Source organism: Scyliorhinus canicula, chromosome 9 (assembly GCF_902713615.1).
Source record: "Scyliorhinus canicula chromosome 9, sScyCan1.1, whole genome shotgun sequence".
Taxonomy (NCBI): Eukaryota; Metazoa; Chordata; class Chondrichthyes; order Carcharhiniformes; family Scyliorhinidae; genus Scyliorhinus; species Scyliorhinus canicula.
In genome coordinates this window covers 109,653,546-109,669,233 of record NC_052154.1, presented here as the reverse complement: position 1 = coordinate 109,669,233, position 15,688 = coordinate 109,653,546, and the positions used below count along the sequence as shown (strand labels likewise).

The following is a 15,688-nucleotide window of genomic DNA, read 5'->3' as shown; positions in this document are numbered from 1 at the left end:
TCTCCCTCCCCCCTCCATTTCCCCTCTCCCACCCCCCTCCATTTCCCCCTCTCCCACCCCCCTCCTTTCCCCCTCTCCCACCCCCTCCATTTCCCCCTCTCCCTCCCCTCCATTTCCCCCTCTCCCTCCCCTCCATTTCCCCTCTCCCTCCCCTCCATTTCCCCCTCTCCCTCCCCTCCATTTTCCCCCCTCTCCCCTCCCCCTCCATTTCCCCCTCTCCCCTCCCCTCCATTTCCCCCTCTCCCTCCCCTCCATTTCCCCCTCTCCCTCCCCTCCATTTCCCCCCTCTCCCTCCCCTCCATTTCCCCCTCTCCCTCCCCTCCATTTCCCCCTCTCCCTCCCCTCCATTTCCCCCTCTCCCTCCCCTCCATTTCCCCCTCTCCCTCCCCTCCATTTCCCCCTCTCCCTCCCCTCCATTTCCCCCTCCCTCCCTCCCTCCCTCCCCTCCATTTCCCCCTCCCTCCCCAATTACACCCTCTCCCCGGATCCCCTTCAGCGGTGTCACTCACCGAGCAGCCGCTGACTGGTGCTCAGATACCGGCAGCGACTGAGTCGCGGGACCGTGGCCAGCGGGAGTTTTCGGGGTGAAAGGGCCGCACGAAGGACACGGAGGGAGCCGAGCAAGGAGGCGGCCATGACAGCGAGTGTCCTGGCAACCGGGGGGAGGGGCTGGCGCACAGCGCCACCCGAAGCAGAGAGCAGGTCAACAATGGAGCCGGGCCCGGAGGTGAGCCTGCAATTAGGGCCGAGGCCTGGTAGTGGGGTTGCAGTTTGTCCTGGGGGACGGGGCGAGGCCGGGGAGTGGGGCCTGTGTCTATATAGGAGGCGGGCTGTGTGCAGTTGAGACTGAGTGCGGTTTCTGTCAGGCTTAAAGCAGCAGCTCCACATGCAGAGACACGGGGTCAGTCAGTGTGTCTGTACTTGAGTTGTTAATTGGACGATAGACGCACATTAATTCATTTAAAAAGGAAGCTTTTTAAATGACAATTTGCTTCCCAATTGTCTACACCCCGAGTGCCTCTTTTTCCAGGTGTTAACATGTTAGGAACATTAGATTTAGACGTAGGCCATTCAGCCCGTAGAGCCTGCTCCACCATTCAATAATATGTGGAGATGCCGGTAATGGACTGGGGTGGGCACAGTAAGTAGTCTTACAACACCAGGTTAAAGTCCAACAGGTTTGTTTGGAGTCACTAGCTTTCCGAGCGCAGCCTGATGAAGGAGCTGTGTTCCGAAAGCGAGTGACTCCAAACAAACCTGTTGGACTTTAACCTGGTGTTATTAGACTTCTTACTGTATTCAACAATATGATGGCTGATCTGATTGTAATCTCAGTACCACTTTTCTGTGTGTCCCCCCCCCCCCCCCCCCCATAGCCTTTGATACCTTCCTCTATCAGAAATCTGCCTAACTTCGCCTTCAATAAATTTAATGGCCCAGTCTTCAATGTTTCCAGAGAAGAATTCCACAGGCTAACACCCTCAGAAAGTAAAAAAGTGATCTTCTTCATCTTCAAAGGAGACCAGTTATTTTTAAACTGTATCCCATAGTTCTCGTCTCACCCACATGTGGAAACATCTTCCCGGTGTCTGCCCTATTAAGTTCCTTCAGGATCTTTTATGTTTCAATAAGATCACCTCTCGTTCTTTGAAACTCCAATGAGTAAAACCTGTTCAATCTTTCTTCATAGGATAAGCCCTTCATTCCAGGAATAGAGACTAAAATAGTGCACGATATTCCGGATGTGATCTCACCAAGGCCCTGTACCGCTGCAGTAAAATTTCCCTACTTTTATATTCCATCCCCTTCCAATAAACACCAACATTTCATTTGTCTTCCTAATCACTTGCTGGACCTGCATACTAACCTTTTTTGGTTCATTTAAAAAAAAATCTTTATTGTCACAAGTAGGCTTACATTAACACTGCAATGGAGTTACTGTGAAAAGCCCCTAGTCGCCACATTCCGGTGCCTCTTCAGGTACACAGAGGAAGAATTCAGAATGTCCAAATTACCTGACAGTGCGTCTTTCAGGACTTGTGGGAGCACCCGGAGGAAATCCACACAGACACAGGGAGAATGTGCAGACTCCACACACAAGTGACCCAAGCCAGGAATTGAACCTGGGACCCTGGAGCTGTGAAGTAACAGTGCTACCCACTGTGCTACCGTGCTGCCCATGTACCAGGAATACCAGATGACTCTGTACCACTGAGTTCTACAAGGTCTCCATTTAAATAATATACTGTTTTTCTGTCCTTCCAATTAAAGTGGACAAGTTCACATTTTCCTCCACCTGCCAAATTTTTCCCCACTCACTTAATATCTTTATTTCCCTTGCAAACGCTGTGCCTCCTCTTGTAATATATTTTCCTACCAAGCTTGGTATCATCAGCAAATTTAGCTCGCTAACATTCAGTCTCTTTTTCCAAACCAATGATGTAGAGTTTATATACTTGAGACTACATCACTGACCTTTGTTGCACTTTACCAGTTGCAGTTTACTAACCCAAGAAAGATCCATTTATTCCTATTCCTACCTCTAATATGTTTCTCCCTTGTCATGAGAATTTCACTTTAAGAAATGTTTGGCTGCACATGTTACTGCAGTGATGTCAGAGTGTGGGTGGAGCTGAACTCTGGCTCTGCTTTTTAGTTTAACTTTGAGAACAGCTTGGATGTCTTTTTGGTTTCATTTTCAATGTTGGAGCTGAAGCCAGACAAAGAAGCTGTACTGCTGTTCTCTCTGTCATGAAAAGACTGTCTCTTGATCATTTGGTGAATTCAGAATTATAAATGTTCTGAGTAGTGACTTTAACCTGATGTGCTTCTGTTAAAGGTTATGTTTTTTGTAAGTCTTCTGGATGTTAAAAGGACAACGTACACATTACTTTGTGTTGTATTCTTTGGGGGTTGTATTTGAATTAATGGTTGCTAAGATGTTCACTGTTTGTTTTAAAAAGGTTAACTTGAGTTCATAGAATAAACATTGTTTTGCTTTAAAAAATACTTTTCAATTTCTGCTGTACCACACCTGTAGAGTGGGCATGTGCTCCCCATACCACAATCTAGTAAAAGTTGTGGGTCTGGTGAACTCCATGATACACTTTGGGGTTCTCTAAACCCTGGCCAATAACAAATCCCTACACCATGTTCTCGTATCTCATGCAATATCCTTTGATGTAGCACGAATGAGAGTGTTCCAGTGAACTGACTGTGGAAACATCAGTATGACTGGAAAAGCACCGAGACCCGCACAACACACAGCCGAGTGAGTGTTCCAGTGAACAGACTGTGGAAAGTTTTAACCAGTTACACAGCCTGATAAAAATAAAAACATTCACAGCGGGGAGAAACCGTACACATGTTCTGTGTGTGGATCAAGCTTCAACTGATCATCCAACCTGGAGAGACACAACAAATCCAGTACCATGGAGAAACCATAGAAGTGTAAGGACTGTGGAAAGGGATTCAATTATCCATCCCTGCTTGAAAATCATTGACGCAGTCACACTGGGGAGAGGCCATTCGGCTGCTCCGTATGTGGGAAGGGATTCATTCAGTCCTCCCACCTGCTGACACACCAGCAAGTTCACATTGACGAGAGGCTCTTTAACCCCTCAGGCTGTATAACAACTCTAAAAGCTCCGAGGACCTGGTCACGCACCAGGTTGTTCCCACGGAGAGACAGTTCAGTTGCTCTCACTGTGCGAAGCAGTTCATACAATCGCAGACACTCATTGAACATGAACGTACTCACACTGGGGAGAGGCCATTCACCTGCTCTGTGTGTGGGAAAGGATTCACCCGATCAGCTTACCTCACTACACACCAACTGGTTCACACGGATAGGGTGGAGTTTTTGACCTTGGGTAGGGTGCTCTTTCCAAGAGCCGGTGCAGACTCGATGGGCTGAATGGCCTCCTTCTGCACTGTAAATTCTATGATAACCTTTAAAAATTCAAGCACACCGCATCTACAGGTTCCCATCTGTCCACCTTGCCTGTTACTTCCTCAGAAAGATTAATTAAACACAATTTCCCTTTCATAGAGCCATGATGCCTCTGCCTGATCACTATGATTTCAAAATACCCTGCTATAACCTCCTTAAGTAATGAATTCTAGCAATTTCCCTCTGACAGATGTTAGGCTGACTGCCCAAAATAGTGAAAAATGAAAATCGCTTATTGTCACGAGTAGGCTTCAATGAAGTTACTGTGAAAAGCCCCTAGTCGCCACATTCCGGCGCCTGTCCGGGGAGGCTGGTACGGGAATCGAACTGTGCTGCTGGCCTGCGTGGTCTGCTTTAAAAGCCAGCGATTTAGCCTTGTGAGCTAAACCAGCCCCAAAATAGTGTTCGGCGATTGGGTGGAGAATGGGCTCTGACGCCGAAATCGGGGCCGGCGCCAGTTTGACGGCAGTCAGCTATGCTCCGCCCCCTCCAAAATGGCATTATCATGATGTGTGCAGCCAAGTTCCCCTGGGCGTGGACCCTGCGTGGCAGCTGCGGACTATTTGCAGCGCTGCCACACTTGGCCGGGATCTGTGCCGGTGGGGGGGGTTTCTGCGAGGGCTAGGGGGACTGGTGGGGGGTGGCCAGGGTGTGGGCTGTTGTTGGGGATGGTGGGTTGGGTCCGTGCACGGCCAGCGCCATGTTGTACAGCGCTACTGCTGCAGGTTGTCAGCCGTTCGCATGCGCGGCTCGGGACCTGGCCATTCTCCAGCCGTTTTCGGCGGGGGAGGTGGTCACTCCAGTCGGTGCTGGTGCTAGCGCCTCACAGGTACCGGAATCGATGGGGTTCGTGCAAATTTTTGGGATGTAAATCTACCGCGGATTCTCTGTTTGAGCCAACACTTCGCCACAGAAATGGAGAACGCAGCCCGTTATATTTACTATTCCCCAATCCACTCGGATCAATGCATCAATTCTTTGCAGCCACGTCTTTTAAGGTCCGAGGATGCAAGTCATGGGTCATAGGGCTTGTCAGCCTTTAGGTCTAATACTTTTCCCAGCAGCTTTTTCCTAGTGATGGTGATTGTTTTAATTTCTCCCCTCCTATTGAACTTTTGATTTTCAACTATTCTTGAGAAGATTTCTCAGTCTTCTACAGGGAAGGCAGGCACAAAATACCTGTTGAGCACCTCTGCCATTTCCTGTTTTCCATTTTCAATTCCCCAGACTCACTCTCTATAGGACCAACACTGGCTTTAGTTACTCTTTTCCTATTTAAATACTTGTAGAAACTCTTACTTTCTGTTATTATTATGAGCTAGCTTTCGCTCATACTCAGCTTTTCCCTTTATTACTTTTTAGGCATTCTCTGCTGGCTCTTAAAATCTAACCAATTTTCAGATCTATCATTAATTTTTGCAGATTTGTACAGTGTTTCTTTCAATTTTATACGATCTATAGCCAAGTTATTCAACCATAGATGATGCATCCTTCTCAAAGATTCTTTCTTCTTGGGATAAATCTTTGCTGAGAGTTATGAAATATGCCCTTAAAATCTGCCACTGCATCACTACTGTTCTATCTTTTGAATTAGTTTACCAATTCACTTTAGCCAGCTCTGCTTTTGTACTCCTATTCAGGTTCAATACTCTAGAACATAGAACAGTACAGCACAGAACAGGCCCTTCTGCCCTCGATATTGCGCCGAGCATTGTCCGAAACCAAGATCAAGCTATCCCACTCCCTGTCATTCTGGTGCGCTCCATGTGCCTATCCAGTAATTGCTTGAAAATTCCTAAAGTGTCCCGACTCCCCTATCACAGCAGGCAGTCCATTCCACACCCTAACCACTCTCTGAGTAAAGAACCTACCTCGGACATCCCTCCTATACCTCCCATCCTGAACCTTATAGTTATGCCCCCTTGTAACAGCTACATCCACCCAAGGAAATAGTCTCTGAACGTCCACTCTATCTATTCCCCTCATCATCTTATAAACCTCTATTAAGTCGCCTCTCATCCTCCTCCGCTCCAAAGAGAAAAGCCCTAGCTTCCTCAACCTTTCCTCATAAGACCTATCCTGCAAACCAGGCAGCATCCTGGTAAATCTCCTTTGCATCCTTTCCAATGCTTCCACATCCTTCCTATAATGAGGTGACCAGAACTGCACACAATACTCCAAATGTGGTCTCACCAGGGTCATGGGCAGCACGGTAGCATAGTGGTGGTCAGCGCAATTGCTTCACAGCTCCAGGGTCCCAGGTTCAATTCCCGGCTTGGGTCACTGTGCGGAGTCTGCACGAATACACGAGTCTTCAGCTCGCACTTCATCCTATCATGTCATGATCGCTAAAGGCTCCTTTAGAACTTAGTTCTTGACTAACCCTGTCCCATTGCCCATTTTCAGGTCTAGAATAGTTGCTCCCTGATTGGCTCTGGAACATACCCCCTAAGAAACCATCCCGAATACACTCTCTGAACTAATTTTCCAAGCCACCTTTAACAATCTAATTCGTCAAACCTACATGTAGATTAAAGTCGCCCATAATGATTGTGGCACCTTTCTTAAACGTCCATTTATTTCTTCCAGTATATCCTGTCCTACAGTGTGTCTACTGTTAGGAGGCCTATAAACTGCTCCCACAAGTGACCTCTTATCTTTCCTATTTTTTGTCTGCCCTCAAACTGATTCCACATCTTGCTCTTTCGAGTGAATGTCATCTTTCACTTCTGTACTCCTCAATTAACAGAGCTAACCCACCATTTTATTCCAGCTTCTGACCTTGTTGAAATGCCTTAAACCCTATAATATTCCAGTGCCAGCTTTGGTCTGTAATGGCTATCAGGTCATATATATTTAATTTTATCTGTGCTAACAGTTCATCCAATTTGTTACAAATGCTGTTTTATTCAGCCTTTAACTTTGTATTTTTACCATTTTTGCAATCTGTGGCCTTATTTGCTGGTGCACAAAGTTTGTGTACTCTGCCTCTTTTTGACACACTCTTTTAAATTTAGAAACATAGAAAAAATAGGAGCAGGGGGAGGCCATTCGGCCCTTCAAGCCTGCTCCACCATTCATTATGATCATGGCTGATCATCCAACTCAAATTTAGCAAAATCACTATCCTGCTCTACTACCTCATTATTGCCCATTAATTTACTACATCTCCTTACACCTGATTTCTCCCCCTCCCTCAACTATTTAGTTGAAAGCTCGCCAAAACACTGTTCACAGCACGGCTCAGCCCATCCGAACAGTACAGCTCCTACTTTCCTTAGTACTGTTAGCAGTGCCCCATGAATCGAAGCTCATTTGTCCCACACAAGTCTGAGCCGCACATTCATTTCACTAGTCTTATTTTCCCAATAATGATTTGCTTGTGGCTGAGGCAAGAATCCAGAGATCTTTACCTTTGAGGTTCTGCTTTTTAACGTTGCTCATAATTCCCAAGCAGAACCTCTTTCCTAGTTCTGTCTATGCCGTTAGTACCAGCATGGACCACAACAACTGGATCCTCCCCTTCACACTGCAGGTTCTTCTCCAGCAGGGAGCAGATGTCCCGAACCCTTGCACCGGGGAGACAACATGGCCTCTGGATTCTTACTCTCTGCTCAGACTATATTGTCCCCTACTACCACTACATTCCCATTGACTTCCCTAATTGAATGGCTTCCGGTATCATTTTCCATGATCAGTTCACTATTCTACCCTGCAACCCCCCACTTTTGTCTCCACAAGGTGCAAGAACCTTGAACTTATTGGACAATTACAAGGGCTGAGGGTCCTCCATGTCTACCTTCACAATCCCTTTACCTGCTTCACTCATGGTCAAATACTCCTGTTCCTGACCACTGACCAAATGAGAAGATCCTGACCTGAGAGTTATGACCACCTCCAGGAACAAAGTGGCCGGGTAGCTTTCCCCATTCTTATGCATCGCACTTTCTGCAGCTTGGCTTCTAGTTCAGGGACTCTAAGCTGAAGTTCCTCAAGCAGCTGACACTTATTACTGCCGTGGTTTCCCTAGATAAGGGCCTGTACTGCGCTGTAATGTTCTATGTTCTATCACATGGTGTCCAGGAACCTCTGCATCCTGCTGTTCCAATATGTCACCTGCCCCTCCCATCTTTATTATGTTTTAATAATTTATTGTTATTTTCTTCACTTATTTAATGAACCTTACTACTCTCATAGTGAAGCAGGAGGCTATTCGGCCCGTCAAGTCTGCACCAGCCCTTGGAAAGAGCACCCTACTTAAGCCCACACCTCCACCGTATCCCTGTAACCCCACCTTTTGGACACAAATAGGCAATTTAGCATGACCAATCCACCTAACCTGCACATCTTTGGACTGTGGGAGGAAATCGGAGCACCCGGAAGAAGCCCACGCAAACACAGTGAGAAAGTGCACACTCCTCACAGACAGTCACCTGAGGCTGAAATTGAGCCCGGGTCCCTGGACCTTGAGGCAGCAGTGCTTGCCGCCGTGCCGCCCTCAATGAGCTTATCTCTCAATGAGCTAATGCCAGTAAACCTCACTAATACTAAATAAACCGTACTAATACTAAGTAAACCTCATTAATATTAAGTAAGCCTCACTCATACTAAGTAAACTCACTAATACTAAGTAAACCTTACTAATACTATGTAAACCTTACTAATACCCAAGGTTTGAAAAAAGATTTAGCAAGATACTCATCAACTAATCCCTCCGCTTACTCACCAAATTCCCAAGTTCACACTCTAACTACCTGCATTCAGTGATGAGCTGCTATCTTTGTGCTTGCATATGGCTTGATCTGTTTCCTTCTTCCTCCACAGCTCACGTTTTGAAGCTTCCCTGTACAATATAGCTCTGGGATTGCTTTGAAATGTGCCATGACAAGAATTCTGTCAAAGTGCAGTGAAAGGCATCTCTAAGTTGGAGTTGAAGTAGTTTCTTAGGAGAATGGTAGAATAGTAACAGTGCAGAAGGAGACCATTCGGCCTGTCATGTCAGGCAGATCTCCACCAGAGCAACGCACCAATCTATTTCAGATCCTAACCACCTACTCCATAATGAAGATTGTCCTCATGCTACCATTACTAGCTCAGTTGGCTGGACAGCTAGTTTGTGAGGCAGAGCAAGGTTATTCGTGAAGGTTATTCTCAACCTTGCCCCTCGCCTGAGGTGTGGTGATACTCAGGTTAAACCACCACCAGTCAGCTCGCCCCCTTCAAAGGGGAAAGCAGCATGTGGTCATCCGGGACTATGGTGACTTTACTTTTTTCCAGTCACCTTAAATCGGGGTCCTCTGGTTCTCTATCCTTCCACCAATGAATCTCCATCCCTTCTTTGTCCAGACCCTCATAATTTTGAACATCTCTATTTCCTCTTAGTGTCTTCTCTAAGGAGAACAGTCCCAGCTTCTCCAATTTTTGTGAATCGTTTTTGCATCCTCTCTAACACCTTCACATCCTTCTTGAACTGAATTGGACACACTACTTCATTTGAAACCAAACCAGTGTTTTATACACACCTTCCTTGGTGTTGTACTTTATGCCCGTATTTATAAATCGCAGGATCAAGTACATTTTATTAACCATAGTCTCCACTTGCCTTGGCACCTTGAATACTTTGTGCAAGTCTAACCCCCAGATCCCCCTGCTCCTACACCCCCTTTACAATTGCATCCTTTGTTTTATATTGCCCTCATTCGTTTTACCAAATGTATCACTTCACTAACTGGAATTTCATCTGCCATCTATTCGACCAAGCTGTCCATGTCCTTTTGAGGTCCATCACTATCCTTCTTGCAGTTCATGATACTTCCAAGTTTTGTGTCATTTGTATATTTTGAAAATGTGCCTTATAAGCCTAAATCTAGATAATTTAAATATATATATCAAGAAAAACTAAGGTCCTAACATCAACCACTGTGAAACCTCACCACATTATCTTTCTCTTGTCTGAAAAACAACTGTTCACCGCTCCTCTGTTTCTTGTCACTTAGCTAATTTATCCACACTGCTGCTCTCCATTTTATTCCATTCTCCTTCACTGTATTCACAAATCTACTGTGTAGCACTTTATCAGATGCCTTTTGGAAGTCCTTGTAAACTAAATCAACCGCATTACCTTCTCTGTTACCTTATCAAAAAACACAAGCTAATCAGTTAAACACGATCTGTCTTCAACAGATCAATGCTGGCATTCTTTAATTAATCCACACTTGTCCAAGTAACTGTTAATTTTGTACAAGTAACTGTTAATTTTGGCAAAAATTATTATCTCTCATAGTTTTTTCATTCCTGAGGTTAAACTGGCTGGCCTGTAGTGTCTGGGTTTATCCTTGCACCCTTTTTCTAACAAAGGCGTAATTGCAATTCTCCAGCCCTCTGACACCAACCTGTATCTAAGTAAGATTGGAAGATTATGACCAGTGCTTCCACAATTTCTACCTGTGCCTTAATTTCTTTGGATGCATCGCATCTGCTCCTGGTGAGTCACCAACGTGAAGTTCAGCCAGCCTTTCCAATACCTTTTTATCCATTTTTAGCCATTCCAGTCAGTGTCTCAACTACCTCCTGTTTCACTATGACTTGGGCAGCATCTTCTTCCTTGCTAAGAACAAAATATTTTTTTGGTACTAATAAATTAATTCCCTTCAGTTTCAAAGAAGAGTCATATTGGACTCAAAAAATTAAGAGCGTGATCTTCCCATAAGAGAACAAAATTCCCGAGCAAGTGCATTGAGCTGCGTGTTTCCTGGCACTCACGGTGCCGAGTAACACAAGACTATTCAGTGCGACTCGCTTTCACTAAAAGGCCTGAACAGGGAATGCGCAGCCAAGGCTGCACATAGCCCCATTTTTATACAATGGGGAGCTCCGTTCGCCGGAACTCCCCATTGTAGCGCGAGATCGGGACACCGTTTTTAAACACTGTCCTGATCTCTGAGTCCCCGAAAAGAAATCCCTAACCCACCCTGAATGCAACATGGGAGGATCCTCCGGCCCCGCACCCCCAACACCCACAGCGGGCAAACCCGGCCCGATCACGTGTGTGCAAAAAATGCCAGCTTGGCACCTTGGCAGTGCCATCCTAGTACCCTGGCAGTGGCCCTGGCAGTACCAGGCTGGCACCCAGGTGGCACTGCCAGGGTGGCATGTTTGCAGTACCAGGGTGTCAGGCTGGCACTGACAGGATACCCAGGTGGCATCAGCAGTGCCAGGGTATCACCCTGCCCAAAGGGCATGCAGCTGGGAGCCTCCCATCCCCTTGGAGACCCCCCACAATTCCATTCCATCTGGTCCCCGTTTGCGGTGACCAGTACCAAACGACGCTCACCCGAGGCGAAGGAATTGTACCTCGGGAATCTGCACATTACAGTAAGGCTTTCATTCTCGCTCTAATATGCAGATTTGCGAAAAAATGATCCCACCCATGTGGAAGATTATGTTGAATCTCGCGAGGCATTGCAAGCCGGGTAGATCCCCAGAGCAGGGTCTCCCGCCTTTTCTGGCGCAGCATGGCTAGAGGATCACGTCCTAACTGTTTTTCTTTCTCTGCAGATACAGCCAGACTTGCTGATTTTTTTGCCGCACTTTCTGTTTTTATTTCAGAGCTGCTTCATCCAGAATATTTTTCTTTTATAACTCATTTAGTATCTCAACCATGCCCCTGCCTCCAAATGTGAATCCCCTTTAAGACCCCTAATCAGCCCCATTCACCCTTTTGCTATTTATATGCCTTTTAAGTTAGCAATATCATCCTGCGTAAACTAAAAGTCTTAGCAGCAACACAGGAAAATCTTCCTCAAAGTTTTGCTTTCTCAAGTTTTTCAACATCAATTGGAGTTCTTAAATCTCCAGGGAAGATGCTGCCCAAACTCAACTCAGTGAACAATGGTATATCGGCAGTTGAGCACATCCCTGTCTAGCTGAAGAATGAAAGAAAACTCAAAGATAGCAATCTTGTGCCAGTTTGAGGGGTGATGCAGTGGTTAGTACTGTGGCCTCACAGTGTGAGGGACCCGGGTTCGATTCTGACCATGGTTGACTACCTGTATGGAGTTTGCACATTCTTCCCATGTCTGCATGGGTTTCCTCTGGGCGCTCTGGTTTGCTCCCACAGTCCAAGGATGTGCAGGTTAGTTGGTCTGGCCATGCTAAATTGTGGAGCTAGTTAGCGTACTTTTTCTGAGGGTCGGTGCAGACTCGATGGGCCGAATGGCCTCCTGCACTGTAGAGATTCTATGATCAATCTGCAGAGTATTTCCTGTGAGATGCAGAAAACCAGAATCAATTCAAAAAGTACTGCAGTTGTCACAAAAGCATCATAGCCATTATAAATTGATGAGGAAACCCCTCTCCATCCAGCAGGTATGATTGTATGATACAATTCAACAGAGTACAGGGGAAGGAGAGGTGGTTTTCTAAAATCCTGACCTCCATTGTCTTCCAAATCGTTTGTCCCTGACAAGGGAGGGACACTGCTTTAACTGTTGCAGGTGTCTGGCTGTAACAGGTCGACAGTTCAGTTCCTTGTACTAGGGACATGGGGTGCTATTTTTATCATATTCAATAGAGTGACCTACACTATGTTACAAGTTTTGTGGTGCACGATTAGCTAAAGTCAAAGTTCATGGAATTGAAGACAAAGATTAAGGGGCATGTACTTGAATTGGAAGAAAGGGACTAGTTGCGTTCCACAAGGATCTGTGCTTGGACCTCAACTATTCATTTTATTTATCAGTGACTTGGATAACACAATAGAGAATTATATACCCAAGTTTCCCAATGACACAAAGATTGGTGCATGATAGTAGTGCAGGACAAAGTAGCCGGTTTGATTGGCACCCTAATCACGACCGGTGGCCCTGACATCTGTTATCATGAAATGCTTTGAGTGGCTAGTCATGAGACGGATCAACGCTAGCCTCCCAGACAGTCTCGATCCATTGCAGTTCGCCTATCGCCACAACAAATAACCTGCAGATGCTATCTCTCTGGCCCTACAATCAACACTTGAACGTCTCGACAACAAGGACACCTACGTCATGTTAATGGGTCAAGAGACATTCCAATAGTTGTCTCATTTATGTTAATTATCCAATAATTGACTCTGATATGTAAAGGGACTTCAGGTGGCCTTTGGGTCAGGTGATGTGATGTTAGAGTTTTGTGCAGAGTCTGTTGAAGTAAATTAAAGGTGTTTGTGGAAAAGGAGCAGAACCTTTGAATCTTTATACAACAGCAGCTAAACGTATAACAAATGGTAGCAGAGGATGGTTGCTGTGCAAATGTGAAGGGTTGAAAGATACAACTTTTCTAGACCAAACCAAGGAATGAGTGAGAAGAAAAAAAAACAAAGATATATGGCTGAACCTAGTATAAAGATAGCTGGATATGACTACCCCACCTTATTTTCTGAAAGGGGATTGTACGACCAATGAAGAAGTCCAGTAGTTATGTGGACTAACATAACTGCCTCGGGAAAGAGAAAACAAGGTATGGCATTGGCTCTTTCTCTACCTTATGACAGTAAAATCTGGAGGAAAGTGTTTTCTGAGCTGGAGTTAGACTCAGAAGAAGGTCTGCAGTCTCTATTATGTTATATGGATAAGATTTATAAGAAGGATGACTTGTTAAGTGCTATTGAAGCATGGTCGGATTTAGATAGTTTCCAGAAAATAGAGGATTTCTCCATCGAAGTCTATATAATGATATAATGGAATTTGGCAGACTATATAAAAGGCTGCAGAAACACTATCTGGAATTTCCACAGTCTGTCTTGGCCTTTAAATTACTTGACTGTGCTAGAGTGAGCAACGTGGATAGTTTTGACAGGAGTTCAGTTTGCAGATAAGGATACCTTATTTGATCAGATGACAGAAGCTTTAAAAAGGTTTCTGGGGAAACATTTGATTCCGATGGCTCTGATGACCCAAATAGGTCAGCCTGCAATAAAGCAGAATATGGAAGATACACTCTAACCGGATGGTGAAATCGTACGGTTACAAAAAGCTTCCAAGACTATAGAAGGAGATCGGGACTGGAAATTATGAAGACAAAAACCCAGTTAGAACCTATAATAGGAAGATGATCCCCGAAAATACATGGGACATGATAAATCGATGTTTACGATGTGACTCTCAATACCATTATGCTTTCAACTGTCCAACACGTTATAATAGAGTGTTTGAAGCGACACATGACATGGAAGAGTCAGAAGAGGAAAAAGATAGTGATCAGAAAGAAGGCATTGTCCTATTAACAAGCAGTTTTATGCCAGTAATGAGGGTTTTGGTTGCAGAATCCTTCAATTGTGCTGTATTGGACAGTGACTACACATTTACTTTGTGTGGAATTGACTGATTAAAATGTTAGCTGGACTCTTTGAATGCTGAAAATCATAACAAGGTTAAGGAATTTGAAAGTTCCACAAGTTTCAGGTTTGGGGATGATAATACTCTGAAGTCGCTGAAAAGAGTGGTGATCCCTTTCAATATTGCCGGAGTGAATCATTTCATTAGCACAGATGTATCAAGTGAGACACCTTTGCTTCTGAGTTGACCGTCGATGAAGAAAGCACACACAAAACTGGATATGGAACAGGATAAGTCAGCAGTTTTTGGAAAGACAGTGGACTTGCAATTTACACAGTCAGGACACTATTGTATTGCATTACTGATAAATAATGTTTCATGTGCAGTTGTTAAGGATGTGTTAATGGCAGTTGAAAATGGGACTTAAGCTGATAAAAAGCTTGTATTAAAGCTGCATAGATAATTTGCGCATCCGTCTCCTCGGAGGTTGAAAAAATTATTAAAGGATGCAGGGGTAAGGGATGAAGACTATACTAAGCTAATAGAACAGGCTAGTGATCACTGTGAAGTTTGTAGGAAGTACACAAGGACACCAGCACGACCAATAGTAACCCTACCTTTGGCCAGGGACTTTAACAACATTGTGGCCATGGACCTTAAGATCTGGGATAAAGCCAATAATATATTTATTTTGCATTTTGTAGATTTAGCAACCAGATTTAGTCAATCAATTGTACGAAGTAAAGAAAAGAGAGTAATTCTGGATAAAATCATGGAAAAATGGATAGGGACAGGAATGGGCCACCGGCAAAATTCCTTACGGGCAATGGGGGAGAATTTGCTAATGATGAGTTTAGGGATATGTGTGAAAACGTGACTATCACAGTTCTGAATATGGCTGCAGAAAGCCCATTTGGTAATGGTGTGTATGAAAGAAACCATGCGGTAATAGATGATAAGCTCTGGAAAATTTTGGCAGATAGACCAAACTGCAAGCTAAATTCAGCTTTAGCATGGGCGGTACATGCAAACAATTCATTGCAGATAGTTGAGGGCTATAGTCCCTATCAATTGGTGTTTGGCAGAAATCCGAAAATTTGTCCATTTTGGATGACCAGCCTCCAGCTTGGGAAGGGACTACAATTAGCTCTGCCTTTGCTGAGCATTTAAATGCATTACATAGCAGCAGAAAAGCTTTTTTGGAAGCAGAAGTCTCTGAAAGAATTCGCAGAGCTTTGAGGCATAATGTACGGCCATTAAATACCATTTTCCAGCAAGGAGACATAGTGTACTATAAGAGAGACATTTTTAATGAATTGAAAGATCCAGGGAAGATCATAGACATAGATGGCAAAACAATTATTTTGCAACATGGCAATCAAATTGTTAGGGTACATTCATCAAGGATAATGGGTACAGATTA

At 44.8% G+C, this 15,688-nt stretch overlaps 2 protein-coding genes across 2 annotated transcripts in view; one reads left to right on the top strand and one right to left on the bottom strand.

Annotated features, from left to right (window-relative positions):
* The window catches only part of pdhx (pyruvate dehydrogenase complex component X), a 353,795-nt gene extending 353,128 nt beyond the window's left edge, over nucleotides 1-667 (bottom strand). Inside the window, exon 1 of the mRNA XM_038807389.1 lies at nucleotides 510-667. Coding sequence (XP_038663317.1) covers nucleotides 510-636 — 127 coding nt within the window. The 5' untranslated portion in view covers nucleotides 637-667. The remainder of the gene's footprint in view (nucleotides 1-509) is intronic.
* LOC119971604 (APAF1 interacting protein) overlaps nucleotides 543-15,688 on the top strand; it is a 65,563-nt gene continuing 50,417 nt past the window's right edge. Inside the window, exon 1 of the mRNA XM_038807390.1 lies at nucleotides 543-727. Within this exon, the coding sequence (XP_038663318.1) occupies nucleotides 635-727 (93 nt within the window). The 5' untranslated portion in view covers nucleotides 543-634. The remainder of the gene's footprint in view (nucleotides 728-15,688) is intronic.